This window comes from Orbicella franksi, chromosome 5 (assembly GCF_964199315.1).
Source record: "Orbicella franksi chromosome 5, jaOrbFran1.1, whole genome shotgun sequence".
NCBI lineage: Eukaryota > Metazoa > Cnidaria > Anthozoa > Scleractinia > Merulinidae > Orbicella > Orbicella franksi.
In genome coordinates, this window is record NC_138149.1 from 25,775,529 (window position 1) to 25,803,442 (window position 27,914).

Here is a 27,914-nt window from a genome sequence, read left to right on the forward strand (position 1 = left end):
TATTTTGTTAATGTACTCGTCCTTTTTGTCATTGCAAGCTTTAAAAGTCCTACAAACAAGGTAACTATTTTGGTTGAGAACAAATTCTGCCGAGTTCAGCCATACCCCACAATTCCAGCAGCAGTAACATGCGAGTAACAAGCCAACTTCATTTCTTGCTCAAATAGACCCACGTCTAGGACAATACAAATGTTAAAACTTTCTCATTGTAACAATTGGTCTCCGAGGAGCAACGACGAAGATACAACTATTCATGTCATAGGAAAGCGACGGATTTTAAAGGTCTGTCTACTCTGGAAGTGCGCCCGCGATTTTCACTAGACTGGGTCCCAGCGTGATTTTTTGACGGGCGGTTTTGGCGGTTTGGGCGCTTTAGGTCTGTCAGGAGGTTTGGCAGTGCTGTGATGACTTTTGGCGTCCCACGTGTTGGACGTGGAGGAGGCGGCGGCGCAGAAGTGAGACTTGTACTGCGCCTGGTGAACGAGAACATTACAAACGTGACTGAATCGTCACAGAAGCTGCCATAAACGTGACTTAGTTCATCTACGTGACGGTATGTCACGGTTTACTATCATCAATGTCATTTCAAAGTTAACAGTTTGCTAGAGGAGAAGGGCAAGAAATAAACTCGAAAGAAACAACGACGGAAAAAACGAAATGCAATTGAGACAAATTATGTGCGATGAACTTGAAAAAAAATATAAATTTGGTTTGATCTTTTAAAGAGGCGTCGTCCGTGACGTATCAACCTTAACCTAGCGTGACAGTAGCGTAACAGTATCGTGATCTTGTCTTTGTCATATGGAAGTAGCGTAACTTACCAACTTTTAAATGACATCACGTAACGTTTCCTAACGCACTAAAAATGGAGGGATGGAAAATGAGTACCTGGAAGGCGGCTTTGAGAGCTGATGTTCGATCGTTCCTTGCTGTAGAACCGAACACTCCCCCTGACGCTGAGGAAGATGGCGGACGAAATGAAGACTTGGACGAAGACGATGACACGGAAGACCATTGCGGATAAGTTGAATCTGAGTGGGAATACTGTGCTCCTCTGTCATCACCGACCTGGTTGTCCTGTGGGGAAAAAAAAAAAAACAAGAAAATCCTTAACTTTTCTCTTCCCTAGAAACTCACTGGTAACTTTCTATTCGTAGTTGCGTGGCTTAGATCCAACTGAATTCTCAGTTGTCTCGAGGGAATATCGCGCAAAGCAGAGACACCAAAGTGCTGAAAAAAACTCTACATCACTCCTTGTGAACATTTGTGCATATGGAATTTGAAAATTGTCCTTTGTTAATGGAGAAACTTTTAACTTAAAGCAAATGAGGTGTTTGCAAAACGGTTTAAAGGACTGTGGTCAACCAAAACCAAAGCTGTGGCCACATCCGAGAACCAACGCAGTGAACCAATCAGAGCTCGTAACATAAACGTGCTAGTCGTGCTTAGCGCGGGAAAATGCGCACGCTCGAGTCGCAATTGGTTTCAGTTAAGCTCCTTATTGGCTGAAAATATATTAGCACCGTTCTGATTGGTTTCAGTTCACCCTGAGCACGCGAGATCTTTCAGGACACAGCCTGGTACAATACTTGAAAAATGTTGGCCCAGCAATGAAGCAATCTTATAGGTTGATTTTATTGAGTTATTAACTCTCTAGCCCAGCTTAGTTGTGTAATAAAGTAAATCAACCGCCGATGAGGATATAAATGATTAACCTTCTCATTGACCGCAACTTTATAACAAAACAAGTATCCTAATATCCATTTATCTAACAAAAGCAGTTTACCGTCGATGCCTGCATTCCCAGGCCGGGTCTTTCACGCATGCGTGGTCTTCCCTCTCTTCCGCTGGCTTTTCCTTTGCCGTGACGGAAACGCGACTTCCGGAACCAGGCATTCTGTGAATGAGAATGAGACAGTCACACAGACACAAAGCTTTAGAACTCTTCGAGTAAACATATCCAAAGATAGTGAAAAGGTCTTCACACCTTCATAGCCATGTCCATCAAAGCTTCAGGGACCGCTTGATTGGCACCTTCCTGAGGAGGAAAAAATGAAAACTAGCCCTCAAAAAAAGGAAAATCCTCGGATACACAATATAAGTTATACAACGCGCACGAACCGCGCGGAACTCTCTCGAACATTCGTTTCGCGCGCGTTGCAAACACCTGCAGTTTACCTCCATACTCCGTTCCAACCTCCCACAATAAAATTGCAAATTACGGTATTGGAAGATGCACGAGTTGTCTCAACACTTCCCAAGGGCGAGTATAACGAAAACTTCGATTTCTCAAGTAAGATTTTCTTCAAAGAATTAATTAAGTGCTCATATTAGCGTAACTGGGCTTGCAAAAACCTGCTTCTGGAGTCAAGGAACTTATATAGGGAGAGAGTTTCCTCTTCGTCGCCAATCAAATATCTTATTCCGTTACCCTTTAAACACCAAAGCAAACTTTACAACTCACCAAATTCCGCACCAGATCTCCTGAAAAGTTTTGGTCCGCAGACGTAAGGAGCGTGTATGCCACACCCTTTTCGCCTGTACAAAGAGAAGAAAAACATGGTCTCAAATCGCTTCGTTTATTATCAAACAAAACAAAACCGCAAGAAAAATTGTCTATAGAGGTTTTGCACGGCAGCCATGTTGCATGACAAGAACAATAGATTCCTTTTCCTATGGGACAAAAATGTTCTTTCTAATGCAAAACATTTTCATTGTTCCTACCATGCAACATAGCTGCCGTGCAAAACCTCTGTAACCCACTCCTCGGCATTATGTAATAAGTCGAATAATCTCTCGTATTGTGATTGGTTCTTACTTATGATCTATTGGAGGACAGACGTATAGATGAGGTCATTGACAATTTTTGTTTCTTTACTGTATAAAAAAGATGGATTTCATGTTGCCGTGCGTCTGTTCAGTAATAGATCACAGAAGACGTCAAAATGTAGTAAGAACATTACTGACACACACGCCTAATGACTCTTTATTTTTCTTACCACATTTTGACCTCATTTGCGATTACTTAGGATGCGTTTCTTTGGGGTTATCTGGATCAGGATCAGTGATCCAAGATGGTGCATCAAAGGAAACGAACTCTGGTCACGGATTCATCGGTTCCTTTGATGCACTAAGATCCGAGTGATCTTGGATCACTGATCCTGATCAAGATCACCCCAAAGGAACGCACCCATTCAAAAGAGACACACGGCAACATGTAATCTATTGGTTAAATAGTTATCGAGTACAATCTAAAACGGTCTTGAAGAGCAGTAATATGAACGAAGGCGACTGCAATGAAAACTTACCTGCTCTTCCAGTTCGACCAATCCTGTGCGTGTGTGTGTGAATGTCGCGTGCAACGTCATAATTTACGACAGTCTTGATTGACGGGATGTCCAAGCCACGTGCTATGAAGGAATGATATTAACACGTGTACTCTTTTTAATTTAACTTCTTTTTGTTCTGTTAATTTCTAATTTCTATGTTGAGTACAAATAAAGTTGTTGTTGTTGTTGTTACCTGAGAGCACAAACGCTCAACTTTCTGAAAAAAGATTTTGAATCGACGGTCAACAGTTATTATGTGTTTTGCTGAGTTCAGGGTTTGCCGAGCTCTTCTCCGATTGGCTTAAAAAAAAATCAATCATGATAAGCCAATCAGAGCTTACTTTTTAACCCAATCACGTGCGCAACGCAAGCCAACTATGACTTATGGCGTAAGCAGCTTTTCCCGCGCTTTTTTTCCCACGCTTTGCGACGGCTGTGTTCTTACGTTGAGCTTTGACTGGTTCATTGCTTTATTTTAAACATCTATTTACCCTCGGTGAGTGATGATGGAGGGAACATTAAAACATTAGAAACAAATGTCACAAATTAACCATAACAAGCTCAACAATCCCTAACCGGCTGGAGGCGAAGCCGTTGGCTCGACATTGGACGTCGGCACTAGTGTCCCGGGAAAGTTCCGCACCATTTCCCTCGTAACGTTTGCAACATTTCGGCACTTTTGGGCCAATGGTAGGGTCCAGGTACCCGTTTCTCGAAGGTCCCGAAACGTTTTCGCAACCGGAAAGCAGTAGCAAAATCTCAAACCTTATGATTACAGAGCTGTTTTATTCACATAGCACTATCATTAATATCAACAGAGGTTCTCTTCATAGAAGAAGTTTCAGGCGTGCACACCTCTCTGTTTTTTCAGATACAGATTAACTAAAAATAGCTTTGCGGGCCTGAAAAGTTTCCAGGGCTTTCAATGAGAAACGGCCCCTGGGCCGGGATGTTTAAAGCCCGATTAAGCTAACCCAAGAGTGGTGAGAATTCGGATTTCATTTTTGTAACTTTTCGGTGAGGTTTTCTGTTTACATTGTTTGTCATTTAGTCTTGAGTTTGAATAATCTCCAACTTCACAAAACATAGGCTGTGAAAAACATTTTTACTCAAGGAAAATTAATACTTCGGTTAACTTCCAATCCTGGGTTAGCGTTAACCGGTTTTCGAACAACCAGGCCCTAGGGTGTATAGCTGTCAAATGGGACTTGAACACTGACCTCCGAATTTCAAATTAATCCGGCGCCTGAACCACTTGGCGCTGAAACCGTTTCTCTACTTACAAAAACACAAAGAATAGATCGTTTCTTACCAGCCACATCGGTGGCAACCAAAATAGGAATCTCCTGTTTCTTGAACGAGTTGATAACTTTATTTCTCTCGAACTGGTCCATGTCTCCATGCAGCAAAACCACTAAAGACAGCAACATGTATCATTAGTAAGAAACATAACAGACTAGAGGAATTTAAAACGCCTTTACCCAGTCAGTTCTCGACTGTGAACAAAGTCATCGGTAACAATAGAGCGAGTATGTCAAGCAAGCTATCGATGACAAACCGCCAAAACGTTTCATGGTTACTGTCAACGCAACAGTGACAGACATCGGCATGTCGCGATCATCTTCGTTGGCAGCAGTTTCCCGTTAAATGAAAGAACCTTGCACGAAAAAGATTTTCTCGCAAAAGCGGCGGCATATGAAGTAAACGCTAACGAGCAGTACAAAAAGCAATAATTGTCGACTTGTTTTAGATATAGTCGTCGACAACACACTGTAGGCTTGTTTGCAATCGACGCCCTAAAACAACTAAAGACAGATTTAACAAAGCAAAAGAAGTTTCCCGAAGAAATCCCGTTCTTCATTCGGCTAGAAAAGCATTCTCCTTGATCAGAGATCTGTTGACTCGCCGCCATGCAATCCTTGTGGAGGAACGATCGTGGAGCTGGCAAAAACAGCTTTTTCAAAGGAAGCTACCACGGGAAAATCAAGGGAGATATTATTTTGAAGCTACGCCAACACTCTGTAGACCAAAAGATATGCTAAGCGCACTGAACAAACCTTCAAAATCTTTGGTTTTAAGTTTTCCGGCGAGTTCTTCACTGTTGGTCTTTTTCGTTACGAAGATAAGTACACTGCCAGCTAAAGTAGGAAAAAGGGAAAGAAACTTAATTAGCATTAACTGAAAAGTTCTTTCCCCTAAAACTTAATTTCGAAAACACCCCAAAGCTTAAAGTAGCTAAAAGGTCAATCATACCAGAAACATACTGAAGAAAGCCCGGCCGAATTAGATTTAGAATTAGATTCAGACTACCCTATTCAACTGTCTATCATTCAAGCGACGGACAAACGAGAGAAAAGTTGATACGTTTGTCACGATAAACTTTAAGAACACCTCTCCAATAGTGTTTTCACATGACTTAGCAACAATATTGGTGCTCCAAAACAAAGAAACGGCAGTCAGTTAGTGTCCCAAACCAATTCTGATACATGTAGTTGACTCGGGCTGCGCCCTCGTCAACCATCACGCAATAGAAATCTCGAGCTCATAATCCAATTGTTTCATATATGACTGAGAAAAATACTTCATTCAAATATTACTCATAGTGTAATCCTTAATTGCACTCGCTTACATACAATTACCTGTACTTACAGGTTGATAAAAGAAAATAGCAAGGAATTATTAGAGTGTTGTTTTGAAAGTAACTAAATGCCTCACTTTTTTAGCGAAGGAAAAACCATTTTTTTGACAGTACCTGATGTGAAAGAGACCAGATGTCTTGTTAGCCATGTCCATTTGTCAGTGACACTCGGCAAGATCTCCACAATCTGCGTCACGTCTTCATTTGCCTGAATTGTCAAACAGAAAACGTCAAACGGTTAAGTCCATCACAGATTGTCAGACTGCTCGATTGCGAATGCCAAAACAAAGAACGCGCTTACCGTTGCTAGCGCTTACCTCGCCAAGTTCTCCCACGACCACTCGGATAGGATCCGTTAGGATATCCCGACAAAGCATTTCAACTTTCTTCTTGAACGTCGCACTGAAGAGCAATGCTACGAACAAGATTATGACAAGAGCGTTCATGACAGCTATACAACTGAATTTAGGCAGGTAAAGAAATAATTGCTAGGAATCAACCGCTGCTAGGTCAAGGTGGGTATGGAAGGCCAAGGCGTATTGGTTACCGCGATCGTATCTAGATGGAGCAGGTTCGGGTTTGGGTCTTCTGAAGACACTTAACTTTCAGAGTGCCTATCTCAGCCTGTATTCGGAACCGGAACATTAAATGCCGGGGAGGGGCGGGAAGCGGGGGGGGGGGGGGGGTTGAACAAAGAAGAACATTATTCAACCCGGGAGAAGTAGAAATACCCCTAGTACCTTCATGATACAAAAGCTAGAAATAAGTGCAATTAAGTGCTGAAAGAGCTACCCCGTATAAACAAAGTTGACTTTAATTTAATACTATGATGGGCCACTCGGTTCGAGTACAGGCTTTACCAAGGTCTCAAGGATTTTAAAACATGGGTGTGAAATTTATAAATTATGTCGTAAAGCTTACTTTGTCTGTCAGGGCGAACATTGTTTGCAATCGATCTCACTTGTGGCTCTGCAGAACAAACGTTCAATAACATCACAAAGTTAGCTCATGGTTTTGTTGATCTGTATCACGACCTGTTCTTTATACATCCAGTAGACAAAAACCCTTTCACTTCCATAATCACGCCTTGGTTTAAGCAATGCCTTTCTAACATCGAGATTAAAACAAGAAGCAGTACTCTAGTGAAGTACAGCTTGCTTGTGCTGTGCGAAGCGATTATAACTTTGGAGTCTACAAATGAAACCCTAATGTGTGACCATTCGAGTGAAAGCTGTTGAGCTGTTGAACTGTGGTACAAGTAAAACCTGCAATAAACTGTCTGTTATGCTACACAAGGTACACTTTTTTTTTTCTAAAAAAAATATATATTCTATAATAATATGGCGGCTAAAATTTGCGAAATTTTAAGAATATTTTAAGGATAAACCCGAGGCTGAGATTTTGAAAAGAATATTATTTTGTGTGTTAAAAATTTGTAAATACAATACAACTACATGTTTTTAACTAAACCGTATAAAATTCTTCCTTTCTCTAAACGGCAAAACCAGCCAAAAGCCAACAAAACCGGCACTAGCCGTATGTTCAAAACTAATAACATTTTGCAAGAAGTTATGTGCGTCATATCACGATCAGGCTTTATTGCCTGCAGTCTGTCCCCAAAATTACTTTACGTTATCAAAGTCAATACTTAGCTCTTATTAACCGAGCTGGAGGTCTGTATGGGAGCATCTTGACCGAGGTCGTGAGTACAGACCGAACGCAGTGAGGTCTGTACACAAGACCGAGGTCAAGATTCTCCCATACAGCCCGAATTAGCTCAGTTAATAAGATGTTTATTATATGGGAAAGAAAAAAACTTTAATTCGTTTGATGTAACTGGTTTGCTGACATCTGCGAACGGCGATGAACTTAACTTAAACCTGCCGAAATTTGCTCGTTCTCTTTACTTTTTTTTTGTCATCAGGCTTTTTGGCACTTCCATAAATGATTGAGAAGAAAATAAAAGAAAATAGTAAACATTTTTGTATTTTAGTTTGCTACTTTTTCAACGCAAAATGAAACCGGTCTAGATGGGAAAATCTAGACCGCGGTCAATATCGATTTCAGCCAATCAAATTCGTGAATTCGGTAGTTCCCAGTCCTTGTGAGAGACAGCCATATAATACTGTACAAAGGAAATGTCATACGCTATAATCTAAGAATATTCACACGAATATTTTCGGCCTAAAATCGGCAGAAACATAAGAATATTTAGTCTGGACTGGATTAATAATTATTCTCATATAAAAAAGAGCGTAGTGCATGCAATTCTGTTACTGAAAGTCTAGTCATAGTGCGTGACCCAGTGACAGCACTGAATGGTACTTTTAAGTTGCACTCTTTGACATTCTGTACAGTGTGGTTATCATTTTAGGGTCTGTCGAAAACAAACTACCATCGAATGCCACCACAGTGGGAAGCGCTTTTATCGATTTGTACTTCCAGTGCGCTCAGTCGGGAGAAACGAGACACCGCTCGGGAGAAATGAGACGTACGGTACTGTAGTTCTAAATTTAACATTTGCGAATGAAACCCCGGATAAGGACCGTTGAAATGGAAGACATGTAGCAGTGAGCCACCTACCAAATCCCATGTCAAACATTCTATCAGCTTCATCAAACACCAAGTATGTAACTCGTTGAAGATTGGTGCTTTTGGCCTTCACATGGTCAATCAGGCGGCCCTAGGGTTGGAGAACGACGGTTCATATATACTCAATTAGAGTAGGACTGTTAGAAAGTAAACTCAAATTTCTGTGTAGCACATTACATAGTAGATGTTTTCTCATACTTTGATAACGATATTTTACTCCAACTTACTAGACAGTGTGTTGTGTTTTTAACATGTTTTCAAACTTGTTTTTAGACAAAACACCCTCACAGCGCCTGCACTGTCACTTCCGTACAGTTACAAGTCTAACTGTCTTATGCTGGGCTAAACTGTAAGCAGTCTCCTTTTTGCTCGAAAATCCGTGAGGAAGAATGCAAAACAAGTGAGCGTGCGAGCGTGACATGCAAGCCGCGAGTCGCGCGTGCGTAGGAAGACGAACTGCTTCGCATGTCACGCTCGCATACTGAAGACCGCTTTCTCTGTTGCGCTGCTTCATCCCCACGAGTTTTCACGCAAAAGAGGGACTGCTCGCAGTCTAATGGTGAGTTACACTATGATTGCTTGCATGAAGAAAAGTTAACTATAACCCTATAGAGTACAATAATAAACTTGAACTTTTTTTTTGACTTTTAACTTACTGGAGTAGCCACAACAATTTCTGCTCCCTCTTGAAGTGCTTTGGACTGTTCATACTTGTTACCACCACCAAACACAGCTGCGGCATGGATGTTGTACACTTTTCCAAACCGCCGCGCTTCGACAAAGATCTGCTGGCAAAGTTCTCTTGTAGGAGCACAGATGAGTGCAATGGGCCCGTCGCCAGGCTCGAGCTCAGGTTGGTCCATGATATGAACCAGTGCTGGCCACAAGAAAGCTGCGGTCTTGCCAGAACCTGTTTTAGCAATGCCGATGATATCTCGGCCACTGAGTGCTATCGGGATAGCCTGAAAAGAGAGTAAGGTCTTCATTAATTTAGGGAGTAAAGGGCTAGTTTATGAAGTAGACGACTGACACTGGTCGAGTGCCAAAGGCACAGGCCTCTAAGGAGCTCCCCGAGAAAAGTTTGAAATCAAGAAGTTCTGAAATGCCATTTTATGCATTCTCTTCGAGATATTTCCCAACAATTTTGGAAAAGTCAAACTTCCAAGAATATCAAAGGATTACAAAGACTTTTCTTTTTCAATTTTTATCCTACAGCGCTAGCGTAACTGAAAACATACACCACACCCTGATCCCATGGCTCTTCTCAAGCTACAGCCTTAACTGTCCAGCCAGAGACAAGGACAGGCTAACTACTGCAAGGGAATGCTTATAATTCATACCTGACATTGGATAGGAGTTGGTTGTGTGTATTCTGACTTCCTGATTGCACCCATAAGCTGTTCATCAAAACTAAAATGTGCAAAACTAATGGATGGCCTTGTAGGCAGAGCTCCTGAAACCTGCCAGACAATTACAGCAATATTTACCAGTATATAACTTGAATATTGTAGTCATGCGATGCAGAAGTCTTGGTTGAAGTACAAATTATTAGTCAAAGCCCAAAGAAAATATGCGACCTGACTGGTTAAAATTATATTTCTATAACTTGATGTAAGCACAGAAAGGTTTTCTTCGTCTTGTTGTTCGCTATTTTCTTTGGCTGTTTTCTAAAAAGGATACCGGTAGCTCTTAAATATTTTCTTTGTGCTTCTATCGAGTTATAGAGACACTTGTGAAAGTTTGGGAGGACTGGAAAAAGCTGTGGAAGCACTTGCCTATCGGCTCATGTTCCCACTGCTTTTCTCATTCTCCCAAGCTTTCACTCATGTTTCTATTTAACAATTGGATTATGAGCTCAAGATTTCTATCACGCATAGAAATCGAGAGTGAATCATCTAATTGTTTTAGTATAAATCTAATAGTCATTCAAGACTTTATCTAAATCCTCTTCACAGACGCTTCAAAAACACCAATAAGTGGCCGTCAGTTTGTTAACATGTGCCCACTGCTATGTTACTCACTATCTAGCGTAGAATAGATAGTAAGAAGAGTAGCCAATCATCGAACAGCATTCGTGATAGAATGCTAGTAGATTTATACTAAAACTTGATAGAAACAGAAAATTTTAGTCCACACTGAATTTTAAAATCATTCATTTTTGCATTTTGTGATATTCTGGAGTAGATGGAAATCCTTTGCTGTTACATGTGAATAAAGGAATACAGATTTTAAAAGTAACTATGTGATTTATGTCGGTATTTTGGGGAAGGCTCCTCTTCTCTCACAGTTGCTGCTACCTCTTCCATGGTAAAGGTAACATCTATGACAGGCCAATGGCCCATAGAACCAGGGATGCTAGGCCATCATAGGGTTACCCCCAGCATTAAATTCAGCGGTACCCTGCATTTAATATACACCTAGGTGGAGAGAGGCACTGTGAGAATAAAGTGTACATGTATAGCCCAAGAACACCGTGCAACGACCCTGGCCAGGGCTCGAACCTGGACTGTTTGATCCGGAGTTCACTGCACTAACCATTAGGCTACTCTCACAAGATGTTGGAATATACCTTAATATATTGTGCACCAGCATCCCTGCATTGTATTAAGAACACTTACTGCATCTCTTAACAAATTCTTCACTGGGTCATATCACTCATATCTATGTGTACCTTCATCCCTAATTTTCTCCTCAAGTCTTGCACCTCACGTTCTGTAAGCTTGGCTATTTCCTCATGTTCAATGTAAAAGTTTTTCTCAAATATTGGGTAGTCAATCTAAAATGAGTCAAAACAGAATTGCCACCAAAATCTAACTTTTAAAAACCAAGAGCACATTTTAAGTAAATTTAATTGGGAATTGCAATTAGCCCAAAGAATGACTGGCTATCAAGAGAGATATTTAGCATGGAATTTAGACTTCCAGTCAAGCATTTTCCAGGGAAATAACAGAAATACAACAGTATTGAAAAATACCATGTTTCTTTTACAGGAAGTTGAAATTAAACTTGATTATGAATTTGAAATTGACTTTCAAGCATGCACTGTGTTAACTACATGTAACATTAGATTTAGATCTAAAACTAGTTAAGTACATGATTCCAGGAAAATTCTTTAGACTTGAGAATTCCCCATTATATTTTACTTTAAAAAAATTTTAAAGTTTTTGTATTGATACTTGTTTCCCCATAAAATACAAAATAATTAGATATTGATTGCATTTATTAAACAGGCGCAACAATGAAAAATACCTCTGAGTGATCCACTACTGGAAGTGGCACAATGATCTGTAAACAAAAAACAAATAAATCCAAACAGTAAATAACAGTAACAATGTCTCTAATTGACCAACATGTGCAAAAAGTTTTCAAAATACAGATGTAAAAACATACAGTTACTATAAGTTTACAAAGAAAAAAAATGTTAGTACAAAGTTACTATCCAGGAGGCTGTTGATTCAGCTGGGAGATGTCTGTCCCTGTTTTAATCAGAGCAAAGTTAACATCGGGCAGGTAACTGCCAACTTTTTAATTTGGGAAATCACTAGCATAGTCACTACAAATTTTCATTCTTTGATCAACTGCCCAGTACAGTTTGCATGTACAATGTACATATTAATTCATTATCACCACATGCACATGCAGATTAGCGAGCTTAAGTACATGTAGCTAAGATGGCAATGCTGACGACAACGTCAGCAATATACTCTTAAGTCATTTAGTTTGTTTCTCTTTGTCAAAGCTATCTGGAAACTGATTATGCAACACAGGGTAAAATTCAAAACATAAGGTTTAAAATTTAGAATCTGGACATTTCACATTGTTGTTTTACAGAGGAAAAGCCAAAAAATATAACAAGAATTACAATACATGTGCACAGCTATTGTATTGCTCATTACACCTTTTGTTTAACAACATTCCCATTGCCACTGTCATTGTGATTTTGTTTCAACTCCCTATTATTATGGAACATAATTCAACACCTTTGATTTCTCTGGAGCAATGGGATTGCCGTCACTGTCATACTCAATTTCTTCCTCGTCATCAGGATAAGCAACTACAGGAGCATTCTTCACGTAGTTGAAATACGACTCATGGTCATCTTCATCCTCAATGTCATCTCTTCTAATCCTGGTGTATTTTGCATATTTTCACATTATTAGCACAATTAAAAAGAGACTAAACAAATTATATTTACTATTTTAATAACACGCATTGGTAATTATTTCATAGTTTTAATACAAAAAAGTTCAAATGAAAATATGTTATTCAGGATGCAAAGAATTTCCAACTTTCCTTTTGGCCCAATTAGTCTCAGCGATGTTGAACAAGTGAATATACCCAAGGCCTTTCTCACTGATCTGAGTTTATCACTGCAAACGTCTAAAAGTGGCAAATTACTACCTGGCCGATGGGCAAGCAATAGACCCTTAGCAATGGCTCTTAAATTTGAATAATGTTCAATACTTACACAACGTAAGCCTCATATTCACGTAAAAAAAATCCTTTGACTAGAAATTTAAGTAAGAGGCTAAGGATGTACAAAGTGTTGTTATTCAAATTTAGGCGCCACTTTATATGTAAAGGGTCTGTGGGAGTGGCAATATCCATCAGTTCTACTCTCAAGGATTTCCTTTGTAAGCTGCTATTAAAGGAGCTCAATCACGGTATTTTGAGTTATTTTGGCCACATCCAAAATTACCTTTAAATGGAAGGAAACCTGAAATTAACAGTTTTGTAAGACAGAAGTACACCAAAGAGATAATGAAAAATCATAAAGGAAAAGGATAGCTAAGGATGGAGAAGATTAACACTGATTACAAACGACGAATTTGAAAAATCGAGGCTGAACTTTTCAATATGCGCAAACAGTGACTGAGCTCCTTTAACAGTGAATTCCATGTGTAAACTATTAATTAATGGTATTTTTTTCCCTTGCCATTGCATTGCAATCAATTAAAAAAAAATTGGAATATATAAAAATCAATAACAATACACAATAAAGGAACCATTAATAATTATTGTTCAGTCATAGAGTACACTGGAACCCGCCTTATGGCCACCTTGTTATTATGGCCACTTCATTCTGGCACAAACAAAAACTCAGTCAGTCATTTTCCCATTTAAAGAAACCCCTTAATACAGCCACCCCAATAATACGGCCAGATTTTTGTGGCCCATTGGCAACTGGATTGACGTGGTTCCCACTGAATAAAAATAAACTCCAAAGGGCCGAAGCAGAGTGTCAATATTGTCTATATTATGGTGCGAGAGATTAATATATAAATTCAGGTTTCCCTTGGGTCAAGTGAACTGTCCATAATCTGGTGTTCATGTATCCTTAAGGAGAGTTTGACTGTAGTAGAATTCAAAAAGGGAAGATATCAAAGATAGATGTATCAAAGCAAGCATCTATAACTTAAAGTGCACCTAACCCCAAAATGTTTTTTTCACTAAAACAAATCTAGACTTTATTTGAAGCATTTGGGCAAAGAAATTTTTGAATTTGGTTGAATCCTCGATTTTCTATGCCCTTTCAAAGTCGCGATTAAGTGTTTCACTACCGCATTTTAGGGAGTCTGGGGCGGCGGTACCTGATGACGTCTACCCAGGAACCAAACACAATAGCGCCTCAATCAACTCACTGTATTTGCTCGAGAAAATAGAATGCAAAACTAATCATTCCGATGTATTTTGGGACTAAAACATCCAAGTTTTGTCTCAGAATCATTTATTTTTCGTCACTGGAGTTAGAGTTAAGTTTCGATTCGGAAGGCTCCGAAATAAACTTCAATCGAGCACGTTCGACAACTCTGAACTCACTGCTTAGAGCTTTGAGAGCAATTTACAATATTTCAAGCGATGACGGGGAAGACGTCTTTGCGGACGAGCTGCTTGTATATTAGGAATGGAAAGCTAGATACGAAGTGGAGGAGCAGGCAAACGAACAGCAGGAAAGAAAACTCAAGGACTGCTTTGGATGGTAATTTCGTCAACTAAACATAAGATTCCCACGCGTGTTTATAGCCCGTTTACATTTGTCCTTACCGAGAATGTATTTTGTCAAGGTTCTGTTAAATCCAGTTTGTGTTTTACTTTCAGTTGAATGCTTCATGTTTATAAGAGCGATGTACGTGTTGCAGTTTTCGAGACTTGATGACCTCCAAAACATTGGCTTCGATCGATTGAAAATTGTATTGTTTGGACCTGTATTTTTGAAGCTGCGGGAAGCAAGGCGGAAGGAAACATTTCATACAATTACCGATTTCACATTGTCACACATTTTAAGTCGTAACTCCAAATAACCAATGTAAATTGTTCTCAAAGTTTGCAGTGAAATTTGTCGGATAAGCGAAAAGGATGTGTTCCCTAAGCGGTCCGCAGATAATGTTACGCGGTCATATTTTCAACGCTATTGCACAGAATCTTTGTCACACTGCTGATTTCCAAACCTTCGAAAAACTGTGTGAGTCTAACAATTTTGTTATCATGTAATTCTAGAGGATTAATCTTCGACTTTCATCTAAATTGAAAGAGAAATAAGTGTTGGTTAGCGGTGTACAGTTGCGATCTATTTACATATCAGTTTAACGCTTCTTGATCATGACCGGATCACACAACTTTGCCAGTTATGTTATAAATACTGCGGGATTGGAAGATATAGGTTGTCGGTGGTATTTCTACAAATTGCTGGTTAGCTTTAAGCAGAAAATTTATGAAAATAGCGTTCGAAAGTCTGCGGAACAAATTCCAGTGAGAGTTCTTCAATGGTTCTCACAGATTCAGTTCGCTTGTTTCGGTTCGACAAAATCAACCATCGTTTACGTCTTTATTGCACCATTAGCCGATCATCGTCAGTAAATTGTACAGTATATCTTTCTTTAAATCTGGAATATTGCTGCAACAGCCAATAGCACCTCTGGAAGGCGTTTCTGCGCACTTTTCGAATGTGTATTGCACCATCCTGAAGGAAATGAGATATCCAACCTTCCTGGGTAGACGTCACAAGAGCCGCTGGACCCATTCTCCTCAAACTCGGTCGTGAAACAAAATGGCGGTGTTTTGGAGCTATTTTCGAGATTTCGTCGTGGCACAGAAAATCAAGGATTTAACGGAATCCAAAATTTTTTTCACAGAACTATTTCAAATAATAAGTAGATTCGTTCTAGCGAAAAAAAATTTTGGGGGTTAGGTGCACTTTAAGATTAGTTATTAAGTTTAAATCTACTTAGCATTCTATCGCAAATGACATTACATGTATCTTATTGGCTTTGCTACTCACTATCTTTACTGCTGTACATGTACAAGTGTATGTAGATAGTGAGTAGCATAGCAGTTTGCTTTTGTTAACAAAATTTGGGCCATTTCTTTACATTTTCGAAATGTCTGTGAAAATGATTTAGATAAAGTTTTGAATGACTAGCAGATAATAAAAAATAATTAGATTATTCACTCTTGATTTCTGTGCATGATAGATGACTCTGCTCGGGCTGAGCCACCTTCAACTATCACTCACAATAGAAATCTTGAGCTCATAATCTATTATTGTTAAGTGGAACACATTTTTACCATGAGACTAGCATTTGGCAAACAGATCAATGATTGCTTAATGCAAAAAGAAAATAGCCGTCAGAGATTTCAATAACATGTCTTGAGACAAAAACAAAGTAGATCGTCCACTAACTTTTTCTTGTCTTTTTCACTCTTTTCTTTCTCAGACAAGCTTGTTTCCTTTTGTACTTCATGCTAAAGAGTTAAGAAAAATGTAAGAAAAAATATCATCACAACAGAGACTGCCTCAAACTGAGTATGACAGACCTCAACTTAGTGTACGTTGGACTCGTAACATCAACAGCTTTAGCACTATAACAAGGAGTTTTAAGAAGACTCTAGATGGTGAGGGGGTAGACAAATGGGCAGTACACCTAAGCAGGATTGTAAGTTACTTTTGTCTTTAGAAGCAAAGATGCTAGTAGAGATGTTCAAAGCACCAGGGCAAAATTGTTTTTACCGGAGGTCATTTTGCCTAATGTCTGGACTTTTATAAAACTCTTGCATCAATAACACTTGCCCCTTTCAAAATTATTAATCTGATGTACATGTATGACAAAAAAGTTACGTATAATTTAATCATCTTACTTCAATTCCTGCCATGAACTTATCCAACTCATCTTCCTCATCATCGTCATTTGCTGCTTGCTGATTTGCTGGCCTGCCTTCATCACTGTCATCATCATCATCAACAAATTTTGTCTCATCATCTTCATTATCGCTATCTACAAAGATTCTATAAATAGAACGGGTTCTTTTACTTCCATTCAACAGGAAAAAATGAGTAACCTCATCTATAAATAGTTGCATAATAGGAGCTCAAGTTTCCTCTCTTTTCTCTCAATGTTTTCTTAAGTAAGTATTTAAACACTTCTTCTGTTTATACACACTCATGAACCTCTAGGAGAACTCAGAGAAGTACAGTATTCTTGTTCTACTTCCTTTAGAAACACTGAGAGAAGATGAAGGAAACTCACAACTTTGTTAAAGCTGCATGTACATGTATCAAAAGGTAAATACCCTTTGGGATGCAAAGACCTTTTTAAAGAAACTGTTGGGCTACATCGGTTGGCAAGTGAAACACTTGGCTGTTAATCAGCTAGCAGTTGAAAGAGGTAAATTAACCACCTTAGCAAGTTAGCGAGGGTAATGCTGGACATTTCAATCATTAGCCCTTTGCTAGAGTTCACGAACTCTGAAGAAGGGCAAATACTCAATAAGTCAGCTTCACTAAATCGCAAAGGTGCTCTATTTACTTTTACCTGTTGTAAAACTGTTTGAGCAAGTACCATCTAGCAACATGTTCCCAATAATTTTTCCTCTAAATTTTGTAACGTCTTGGTAAATCTGATTATGGCATCTTCTGTAGACTCTTACTGCAATAATTACCAGGTTGCTATGTTGCAATCCCCAAATAACTTTAAAAAAATTCTAAGGCAGCCAATCTAACCCACTTTCAGTCACACAACATTGAAATTCAATCAGGGTTAGGGTTATGATCACAGAATACCCTGTCGTTTATGCCCACCTCATTTAACTTTCAAATCGTCTCTTTGTAGAAAAAGGCAGAACGCACAGCAGGTTTTACTGTGTTCTTTTCTTTCATGCGATTTAAATACATGGCCCTGTGTTCTGTAGTTGTATTGTAACTGAAAAGCCCCATCAGGGAGTGTCAATATACTATTGTTGTTGCTGTTGTTGTAGTTTATAATTATTACAGAATACTTACGGTTTCCTGGCTCCTGGTAAGGGAAATGAAGAAACACCTTTCTTGGAAGGTTTAGTTATCTTAACATTCCCATGATCTGGTCTAGAAATAGGAATTCCTCTCCCTAGATTACTTGGCAGAGGTTCTTCCTTCTTGGCTGCCAATGCAAATCCACTGAAACCAAAGCCCCGTGGCTTGCCAGGGCCTCCCTTGCTGAACATCGTAGAGAAGTGAAATGTAACTTATCAGAACCAAGACAACTTGAGCGAATAAATATACTAAGCTATTATTCCATTTTCGTGTCCCGGGATCAATTGCAACGATTTCTTTCGTGTAAGGTTTCCAAAATTATTAGCAGATCTCCACCTGTGCTGTAAAATGAAGTGTTTATTTCGCTAGAAAACTGCAACAGAATCCGCCATTACTCACACGTTGCGCAGTTGTTTTCTGAAGTGGTAAATCTTGCGCACGATTTGCCGAAGAAACCGCTGGACGACTCGCTGGAAGCAATTTAAACCCAGTCTTTTATAATGTTGCTCGGACAGAACTAATTAAATTATTAGGTCCGTAAGGGTCCTTTTTAATTATATGGCTGTGTCTCACAAGGACTGGGAACTACCGAATTCACGAATTTGATTGGCTGAAATCGATATTGAAAGCGGTCTATATTTTCCCATCTAGACCGGCATCTAGACCGGTAATTTTTCACGGCGAAAAAGTTGCAAACCAGAATGCAAAAATATTGACTATTTTCAATTAACAATATTTACTTACGGAAGTGCCAAAAAGCCTGACGAGAGAAAAAAGTAATAAGAACGAGCAAACTTTGGCAGAATTAAGTTCAGCTCATCGCGGTTCGCAAGCAACATGTCAGTTAGTACAAACCAGTTACACAAAACGAATTAAATTTCTCTAGTTTACCATATAATAAACATCTTATTAACCGAGCTCAGTCGGTCTGTATGGGAGAATCTTGACCTCGGTCGTGTGCACAGACCTCAATGCGTTCGGTCTGTACTCACGACCTCGGTCAAGAATCTCCCATATAGACCTCCTGCTAGGTTAATAAGAGCTAAGTAATAAGATGAGAAAGCCTGCTAGTTCCGTCTGTGCAACAAGCTACCCTGATCCAGGGGCTTGGTTTCTTTGCAATGAAGCAAAAACGCAGTGTCCTATATTTGTATCTCTTCCTTTATGTTTCATGAAATTTTCTTTTCTTTTCTTTTTCTTGGTCCAAACGTACAAGGGTTAGACTACTGGGCATAACAGCTCATGATTGATTCGCTGCCGGACCATTGCATGTGTTTAACACGACAAATACAGTCGCAGCGAATATTTTTATGTTCTTTTTTTTTTTTTCTTTGTTTTGTTTTGTTGCACAGTAGGACCTCTCTACAGCGGCCACCTTAGCCTGTCCACAGACCTTCTGTTTCCTCTTGAGTTCGTCGAGATCGCAAGTTTAGCAAAATATCAACCCGGCTTGTGCAATATGAACGCGCTCGCCCACAGACGGCCCAAGGTCAGTATGTGACTGTTGTGACTAAATTAAGAGTGCAACGAACTCTTTATCTATAGACTTTGTACGGTGAGGTGTTTTAGATTAACGTTTTAGATTAACGTTTTAGAGAGGTTAAAATAATAGAAGTGACGGAAGGCCGGAGGGCCGGAGGGCCGGAGGGCCGGAGGGCCGGAGGGCCGGAGGGCCGGAGGGCCGGAGGGCCGGAGGGACGGAGGGACGGAGGGACGGAGGGACGGAGGGACGGAGGGACGGAGGGACGGAGGGACGGAGGGACGGAGGGACGGAGGGACGGAGGGACGGACGGACGAAATGACGCAATGACGAACTAAGAAAAGAATGAAGGAAAGAAAGTAAAAACTCGCGAACGAACGGACGCAAGGACGGAATGAAGGACATACATTTACGAAGGGACGGATGGGAGAATGAATGGATGGATGGATTTGCGGAAAAGTGCGGAAAAAAAGCGCGAGGAAAATTCTGGCAAGTGATATTGTCAGCTAGCTGGGTATACATGTACAACACTAGCTAGTTGTTGAAGATAATTGCGTAGGGTTATTACATAAGACTACAAATGCACATGACAAAATGAGTCAGACTATTTCGATGGTCACAAACCACAAAGGCTTGGCCAGATTTACGAAAGGGAGCTGGTGAAGCTGTGAAATATTTACGCAAGGCGTGAGAAAGTTTTGAGGGCCACGATTTTAGCTAAGAATGTGGCCCCCAAAACGTTCTCACGCCTTGCGTCATTAAATATGTCACAGCTTCGCCTGTTCCCTTTCGTAAATCCGGCCAAACCTTTGTGGTTTGTGACCATCGAAATAAACGCTAGTATGGCTTTAATACAGGCGTTTAGTGTAAATTGAAGAAGTCTCCGATAGTTAGACGAAACGCGTCGGAGAATAAACAAAGTTTTACAACTGCAGTTAGCAAGTTCGCAGAGCGCTGCTCACTAGTTTACCTTAAAAAAAGATTATTTATGTACAAACCCTCGGGATTTGTTTCTGAGGGATGGAACTCCCATTAAATTGTGTCAACAAAATTATTAAAGCTTTCCTTTTGTTATTAGTGACCTCATTTTCTTTGAGATAATTCAATATCCTTCTGGAAAGGCCAGTTCTTTAGTACTGTTCTCATTTCAATTTCCTACGGTGTTTCAGTGACTTTGCTTTCTACACCTATAGTCCACTACTGATATTCTTCCTGAAAGACCGGAAGGCAGTTGTTTGATTTGTCCGCACACTGACTATCAATATACCAAGCAACGAGATTAGAAAGTCAATGCGCCGGCGTCATCGGCCTCCTACTTAAAAACAGGCCATTGTTTCTAGGTGCAAGGAAATTTGCTGGTTCAAAGAATTGAGGAATTGACGGACTCACGAGCTGACGAACTCAGAAACTCAGAAACTCACGAGCTCACGAACTCACGAACTCAGAAACTGACAAGCTGACCAACTCACGAACTCTCCAACTTAAGAACTTACGAAATAACGACGAACTAACGAACTAACAAGAGAATGAAGAAAATTAAGAACGAACCAAAGTAAGAAAGAACGAACAAACGAACGAACGAACGAACGGACGGACGGACGGACGGACGGGTTAAGGTTATTACGTAAGACTATAGATGCAAATGTCAAAGTGAGTAGGACGCAATTAATGTTTTCGAAGGTCATTGATACAAACCCAGGTGCTATCTTTCTGTGGGATGGATTTCCCATTGAATTTTCTCAACAAAATTAATCTCTGCTTTAGTCATTAGAAAAGTTTCCTCAGTGACCTCATTTTCTTTTCTAATCATCCAATTTCCTTCCCAAAAGGCCAATACTTTAGTTACTTCCTTTTCAATTTCTTTACTGGGTTCCGACGCATTCGTTTTCTTTACGGCCGATCGTCTAATTCCTTCCTGAAAGACCGGAAGGCAGTCGTTTTATTTTTCCGCTCGCTAACTATCAATACCAAGCTACGAGATTAGAAAGTCAATGCGCCGGCGTCATCGGCCTCCTACTTAGAAACAGGTCATCGTTTCTAAGTGCAGGGAAATTTGTTGGCTCAAAGAACTGACGAACTGACGAACTCAGAAACTCAGAAACTCAGAAACTCACGAACTCACGAACTCACGAACTCACGAACTATCCAACTTAAGAACTTACGAAATAACCAACTAACGACGAACTAACGAACTAACAAAAGATCGAATGAAGAAAAGAAAGAACCACATGGAACCAACCAACCAACGAACGGTTGGACGGACGGACGTAGAACGGACTGAAGGACAAAAGGAAGGATGGACAGAGGAATGGATGGATTCGCGGAAAAGCGTGAATAAAAGTGCGAGGAAAATTCTCGCAAGTGAATTGTGATTAGCTGGGTAGACAACAAGTTCCTAGCTAGTTGTTGAAGACAATTGCCAAGGGTTATTGCATAAGACTGTAGATGCAAATGTCAAAATGAATAGGACGCAAACAATTTTCGGTCATTTATACAAACCCAGGGGTTGTTTTTCTGTGGGATGGATTTCCCATTGTAGTGTCTCGATAAAATTAATCTTTCCTTTTTTCATTGTAAAAAGTTTCTTAGAGACCTCATTTTCTTTGTTAATCTTTCAGTTTCCTTCCCGAAAGGCCAGTGCTTTGTTTAGTTACTTCCTTTTTAATTTCTTTACTGCGTTTCAGTGCCTTCCTTTTCTACACCAACCGTCTAATTTCCCTCCTGAAAATAGAAGTTTACGGCAAATTAAGAAGCACCATCACAGATTGACCTTGGCGCTGAAAGGCTGGCACTGTGAAATTCTGGGAGCTTTTGCTTTTAAATGAAACCTTATGCGAAACTAACAGAAGAAGTAATTATAAAGAAAATCAAACGAACAAACAAGTGAACGAAAGATGGAAAGATGGATGGACCGAAGGAGGGAGGGACGGACGGACGGACGGACGGACGGACGGACGGATGGATACGCCGGAAAGCGCCGGAAAAATTATTGCCAACTGGTGAATTGTGATTCTGCTGGGTAGATAACGCCTTTCTAGATCTAAATATTGAAGAAAACTGGATATGCTACACGTGCACAAGGTAAATTAGCATTCACATGGTAACTTGCATACACATGGCAAATTAATGAGACGCAATTAATTTTCTAGTAATTTATGTACAAACCCTCGGGCTTTGTTTCTGAGGGATGGAACTCCCATTAAATTGTCTCGTAACAAATAAAGCTTTCCTTTTGTTATTGTAAAAGGTTCCTTAATGACCTCATTTTCTTTGCAATCATCCGATTTCGTTCCGGAAAGTCCAGTTCTTCAGTTTTCTTTTCAATTTCCTGCGGTGTTCCAATGATTTTTTCTTTCTCTGGCACCAATCGTCCAGTTTCCTTCCTGAAAGACCAGAAGGCAGTATTTTGATTTGCCCGCTCGCTGACTATCAACACCGATTAGAAAGTCAATGAGCCGGCGTCATCGCCCCTCTACTTAGAAACGGGCCAGCCATTGTTTCTTCGTCTGGGAATGCACTTTTTCCCCTTTGTCGAAATTAAAAAACAGGAGCTTACGGAAAAGAAGAATCGTCATTAATTAGCCTCTGCGCCGACAGCTATGCAAATCAATAATTCTGAGAGATTTTTGATTTTAGACAACATCGTATCCCTTCGTCTCCAAGATTTATTTTCCCCAGGTCTAAACACGACAGTGTATATGACTAAACGAAATTACAAACAAACTGACCCGTTTTAATCGGCAATTGCTACAAATGATCGTTGACGATTAAGTCAATATAACCGCTGTTGCCTTAAAGAAGTGTAAACAACTGTACTAGGCAACGGATTCCAGCCTTCGTTTTAAACCGAATTACCCGACAAGAAAGCTAATATCGTTTTTATGTGAAATTTTCTCGGTGACGTTAAATATCTCAGAGAGATATATATAACTGTGGGAACTGTGTGAAATTTTGAGAGATACCTCTTCATAGTTACAATGTCTTCACCTTTTGAACACCATAATAACTCGATAAAAAAAAACCAAGATATTTTTCTCGAGTTTGCCAATTTAACCCTACAACGTAGCTTTTGCCAAGAAAGAACGACTTCCTATTAACAGAACTTTCCACCAACTCGCATGAGTTAAACAGTCACCAGAATTAATTATTTGCTTCGTGACATTTTCGTTTCCATAAAAAAAAACCCCGATTGTTTCACCTACGCTTGACTTACTAAGGCACAATATGTTAAATGAGCCTTAACAACCACAAAGTGCCTGTAGGCAAAGTGTGGGTGCTATGTAAGCTTATATAGTACGTGTTATTTCTATTCATTCCCTGTTGGTCAGCTACAGTTTCGGCGAGAACAACAGCTCATTAAGTGGCTGCAGTTTATAGCAGTTTGTTGAAAGCAAACTTTGTCGAGGGCGTCGACTATTCAAACGTAACATGGAAGGAAAAAAGGTAAGTCGATTTTGAACGAATTTTGTCGGTGTTTCTTTAGAATACAGGCCAGGTCGAATTTTCCATCACAAACACACCCAAAAGCTGTCTAGTTGAGTTAGGAACTGACTAGCTACAACACTTTTCTTCATGACGCAAGCCGAGTGTCTAACATCTACAGGCAATATACACTGCAAGACACAAGTCGATAACGCATTAGTTTAACATTTCGTTTACTTCAATGTCTGCGTCAAGGTATCACAATTGGAAAGTTTATGCAATATCGTCGCCGATCATACAAAGGTTTATACACGATTTGTATCATCCCTCGAATACAATCTAGATCACTGGCTACTGCCAACAAAATCAACCTAAATCCCTTAGTGCTGTGTGGGACTAAAAAATTCAAGTAAATCTAACAAGCAAGAAAAAAATATGGAAATAAGTTGAAAGCCTGCTGAGTGAATCACTTGAGAACACAGCCCGTTCCATGTCACACCTTGAGGGAAGTTTCAAGATTTTAATATACATGTCATGTCTGTTCCCGTTTCATACAGATCCTTTTAATGCTGGTCCTGTTCCTGGGTCTCTCCTTGGCAGACGAAGTCCCTGGATTTTTCCGTGATAAATCTGTGCCAAATAAAATGGGCCTCGGCCTTTGGAAAAAGCACAAAGCTAGGGATCAACACGAAAGGTTTGTGAATATTGTTGCTTAGTGCTGACGACACGGAAAAAGCGCATTTAAAGATTGAACACAATTACGCAAATAACTCTTATCTCAAGTGCGGGTTATTTTGGTAGCAAAGAAGCTCAAACTTTGCATAGTCCGCCCTCGCTACAGGTTCACATGAGAACACAGTTAGTTTATTAAGCGATACATAGAATAACAACTGACACTGAAGCGACAACTGAGCCGGCTTGCGTGAGTCGAATGACTGATGAGACACGCTTGACTGGCGAGAGGGCGAATGATGAAAATATTTCAACAATGCGGAAAACCTTAGGTAGTGAACCTTATCAGAAGCTGTTTTGTTTTGTTATATTTCTTTTGGTGGGAAGGGAGGGAGGGGATTGGTTGAAGTGCGACAACAAAAACAGTAACTTAAATAATGGCTCTCCACATAGATTTAAAACAACGGCGCACAGTACACTCTTTTTTATAAGAATGTATTTTATAACTGAATATCGAGGCTGAAATTCGCGAAATTTTAAGAACATTTTAAGAATAAACCAGCCGGGCTGAGATTTTGAAAAGAATATAATTTTGTGCGTCGAAAATTTGTAAATACAACACAATTATACGTTTTTAACTTATCCGTGTAAAATTCTTCCTTTCTCTTAACGGAAAAACTAACCGAACAACAACAAAAACAGCTCTGGCCGTATGTTCGATCGATCCAGTAAAAACTGATTTCAGCAAGACGTCATATCTGGTTTTAAGGTGGCTCAAACAATTTCCAACAGTTAGCTATTTTGATGGGCCATTATAACCCTTCTTTAACACTTGATGCTACAATCATAGTATCAAAACACGGCCCAATCATTGGTGAACACGTTGTTATAATTTTTGTAACAAAATAGGTTACCATAGCAACAGTATGACCGGCTAAAAACTCCCTCAATTAGAGCTTCAGGGGCTTATAATTCAAAAACTGCACAGTGAAAAATTTTTATATTATCACATTTTGATAACTAAAGCATGATAAGACGCAACTGTTGGCAAAGTTTTTTTTAAAACTGTACACTGGGATCAGAACCACCGTAAACTTTCAAACCTTTAAGGTGGCTCTGAACTCAAGAGTGGTTATGACACAGAGTGGTTATAATGACCCATCAAAATCTAACTGCTGGAAACTGTTTTGAGCCACCTTAATGCCCGCAGGCTGGCTCTGAAATTACTTTAACACCATCCAGACACAAAATACCTTCGAAAACAGAAATGCCACATGCTACAATCTAAGAATATCCACACTGTGAATATTTCCAGCTCAACAGCAACTACTGTCTTAGGCAACAGATATTAAAAGAGAAAAAAAGAGAAAAAGAGAGGTCAAGAAATATGCAAACGTTCGCCAAGGTGGTAATTAGACATAACGAAATAAATTTTGTAACTAAATATGAGGAAAATTGACGAAAAAAAGTCTAAAAAAGAACTATTCCTAAGAATACTTGTATTTCTGTGATTATCGGCCGAAGACTATATGATCTCTGTCTTTTTCTGACGCTAAATTATAAAACCAAAACTGCTAATGCGGACTTAAAAAGCTGACAAATGCGATGACATTAATTCTAAGTCCAATATGCAATAGTTAACTTCTTATACAAATTATGTGAGAAACCGTAAAATGCTTGTTAGAAGTCCAGCATGACTCATTTTAGTCTAAATCTTCGTAAAAAAAATTGTGTGGGTTTATAACTGGAAAAAATGTCAATTGTAGCGAGGCAAAACTTACTGAACGGTAACTTAGTTTCAAAAGCTCCGAACATCTCTTGATCTATAAACGCAATGTGGTAAATAGAATGGATATCTCTCGGTAAGGTAGATATCTTTAATTCAACATATGGTGGCCTCACAAGTATACTGCGGGTCATTTAATTTAGCTAATCGACTTGGGAGCTAAACGACTGGTAACCCGTTGACACTCAAGCATGACAAAATAACGCATTTCACACAAAAAATTAATTTTGCAGAGAGGACACTGGAACCATGAAGGCAAAACAAACAGAAGCAAGCAGTGATATTGAAGTCAGGTAATTTCAACATACAAGTATCTGCATCATTACAGAACGTACGTAATTTAGTGCGTACTACCTGTGATATCCAGCGTTTTTAAATTGAAATAATTGAAGAAGCAGGGGCATTTCGTAAAGTAGGTGGAGTCATTATCCCGTCAAGATGGTGGCGGTGTAATTGTGAGGGGAAGTGCTAAAGAGGGTTACTTCCCCCCGCATGGGGTTAAGGAGCAGGCCCTGAAAAAAAAAAATAATAAAAATCTTGTTTAAATAGTGTCCAATTGCTCAGCCAATCAGATTACATCATTTGCATTAGTATACCAGTAGAATTCTACTAATTAACAATTAGATTATGAGCTCGAGATTTCTATGAGATGATAGTTGATGAGGCAAATATGCTAGTTTTTAAGAACATCAAATTTCTAAGGGGCAACTATCAGACCGATAGTTCCTAGACATAAACTCTCTATTGTCTTTATTGTTCACCACTAAATTTTCTTCCGTGCGCCAGTTCAAAAATCATATTGAATTATTTTCAACTTTTTTAGATGAAAGCCGCGAAAGCCAAACGTAAAATTTGAAAAAGAAAACAAAAACAAACCCTCTTATTATAAATTCGATTGTTTATTTTCTATAAGCCCGCTTGTTGACAGAAATATTTTCACAGACGAGTACTATCCATCCGGGTATTTTCCTCGGACGGGTACTATGGGCTGATAGTGTCTCTCCGCGGATGAACACTATCGCGTCACGGGATCAGTTTAAACCAATAAGAATCGGAGAAAATTTAGTGGTGAACTATAATGGCTGATAGTATACGAGTAGCTCAGCCAATCAAATTACAGCATTTGTATTAGTATACTAGTAGAATTCTACTAATAACAGATAGTGTTTGTACTCCTTTGCAGACACAAACTGCCCATCCAACATAAAGCTGGGCTCTTACCTGAAAATGACGTCACATATACACCATTTTGCCACTACAAAGTCATTCCAAAAGTGTTTCATCCATTTGTCGACCAGAGAGGAAATGAGTACTTTCCCGTAGGGAAATACTATGAAACAGTATGTGATCCACCGGATGACGACACCGTAATGATTGGCCAAGTTGCCCGTCAGAGATGTGAATTAGAATTGCACCACCATTATTGTTTCTCTAAAGAGGAGGAATTACCAGTTACCTATAAAGCTCGCACGAGGAGAGGTGATAAGTCGTACACCAAGAAAGAAAAATTGCGTATAGGATGCGAGTGTGGCTCATTAGATGTTCGAAAGCGTTGAAAATCAATCAGAGATGTTGCTGTTTCCAGTGTGCTATGGACAAGATTGATTAGTATAGTTTACTTAATACGCTAATTCTTATCATTAATTAGTAATATTTTACAGCGCACAGCAATGACTTCCTTTAGCTTAGTATGTAAACAGATTTCCTAG

General features: G+C 39.5%; 2 protein-coding genes across 2 annotated transcripts; one reads left to right on the top strand and one right to left on the bottom strand.

Moving 5' to 3' along the window:
- Positions 1-53: 53 nt before the first annotated feature.
- On the bottom strand, positions 54-18,339 carry LOC145487276 (ATP-dependent RNA helicase DDX42-like). Its single transcript, XM_081466022.1, has 20 exons — positions 17,837-18,339; positions 16,696-16,843; positions 16,241-16,302; positions 12,540-12,687; positions 11,809-11,844; positions 11,231-11,335; positions 9,900-10,019; positions 9,216-9,521; positions 8,551-8,650; positions 6,889-6,936; positions 6,285-6,382; positions 6,082-6,175; positions 5,387-5,467; positions 4,642-4,743; positions 3,309-3,410; positions 2,465-2,538; positions 1,988-2,038; positions 1,787-1,897; positions 889-1,077; positions 54-473 (listed from the first exon to the last, which is right to left on the bottom strand). The coding sequence occupies exons 1-20, from the start codon at positions 18,034-18,036 to the stop codon at positions 318-320; spliced, it is 2,331 nt and encodes a 776-aa protein (XP_081322148.1). The 5' UTR covers positions 18,037-18,339; the 3' UTR covers positions 54-317.
- Positions 18,340-23,654: 5,315 nt separating this feature from the next.
- Positions 23,655-27,761, top strand: LOC145487315 (uncharacterized). Its single transcript, XM_081466069.1, has 4 exons — positions 23,655-23,768; positions 24,305-24,441; positions 26,439-26,498; positions 27,389-27,761. The coding sequence occupies exons 1-4, from the start codon at positions 23,754-23,756 to the stop codon at positions 27,759-27,761; spliced, it is 585 nt and encodes a 194-aa protein (XP_081322195.1). The 5' UTR covers positions 23,655-23,753.
- The last annotated feature ends 153 nt before the right edge of the window (positions 27,762-27,914 follow it).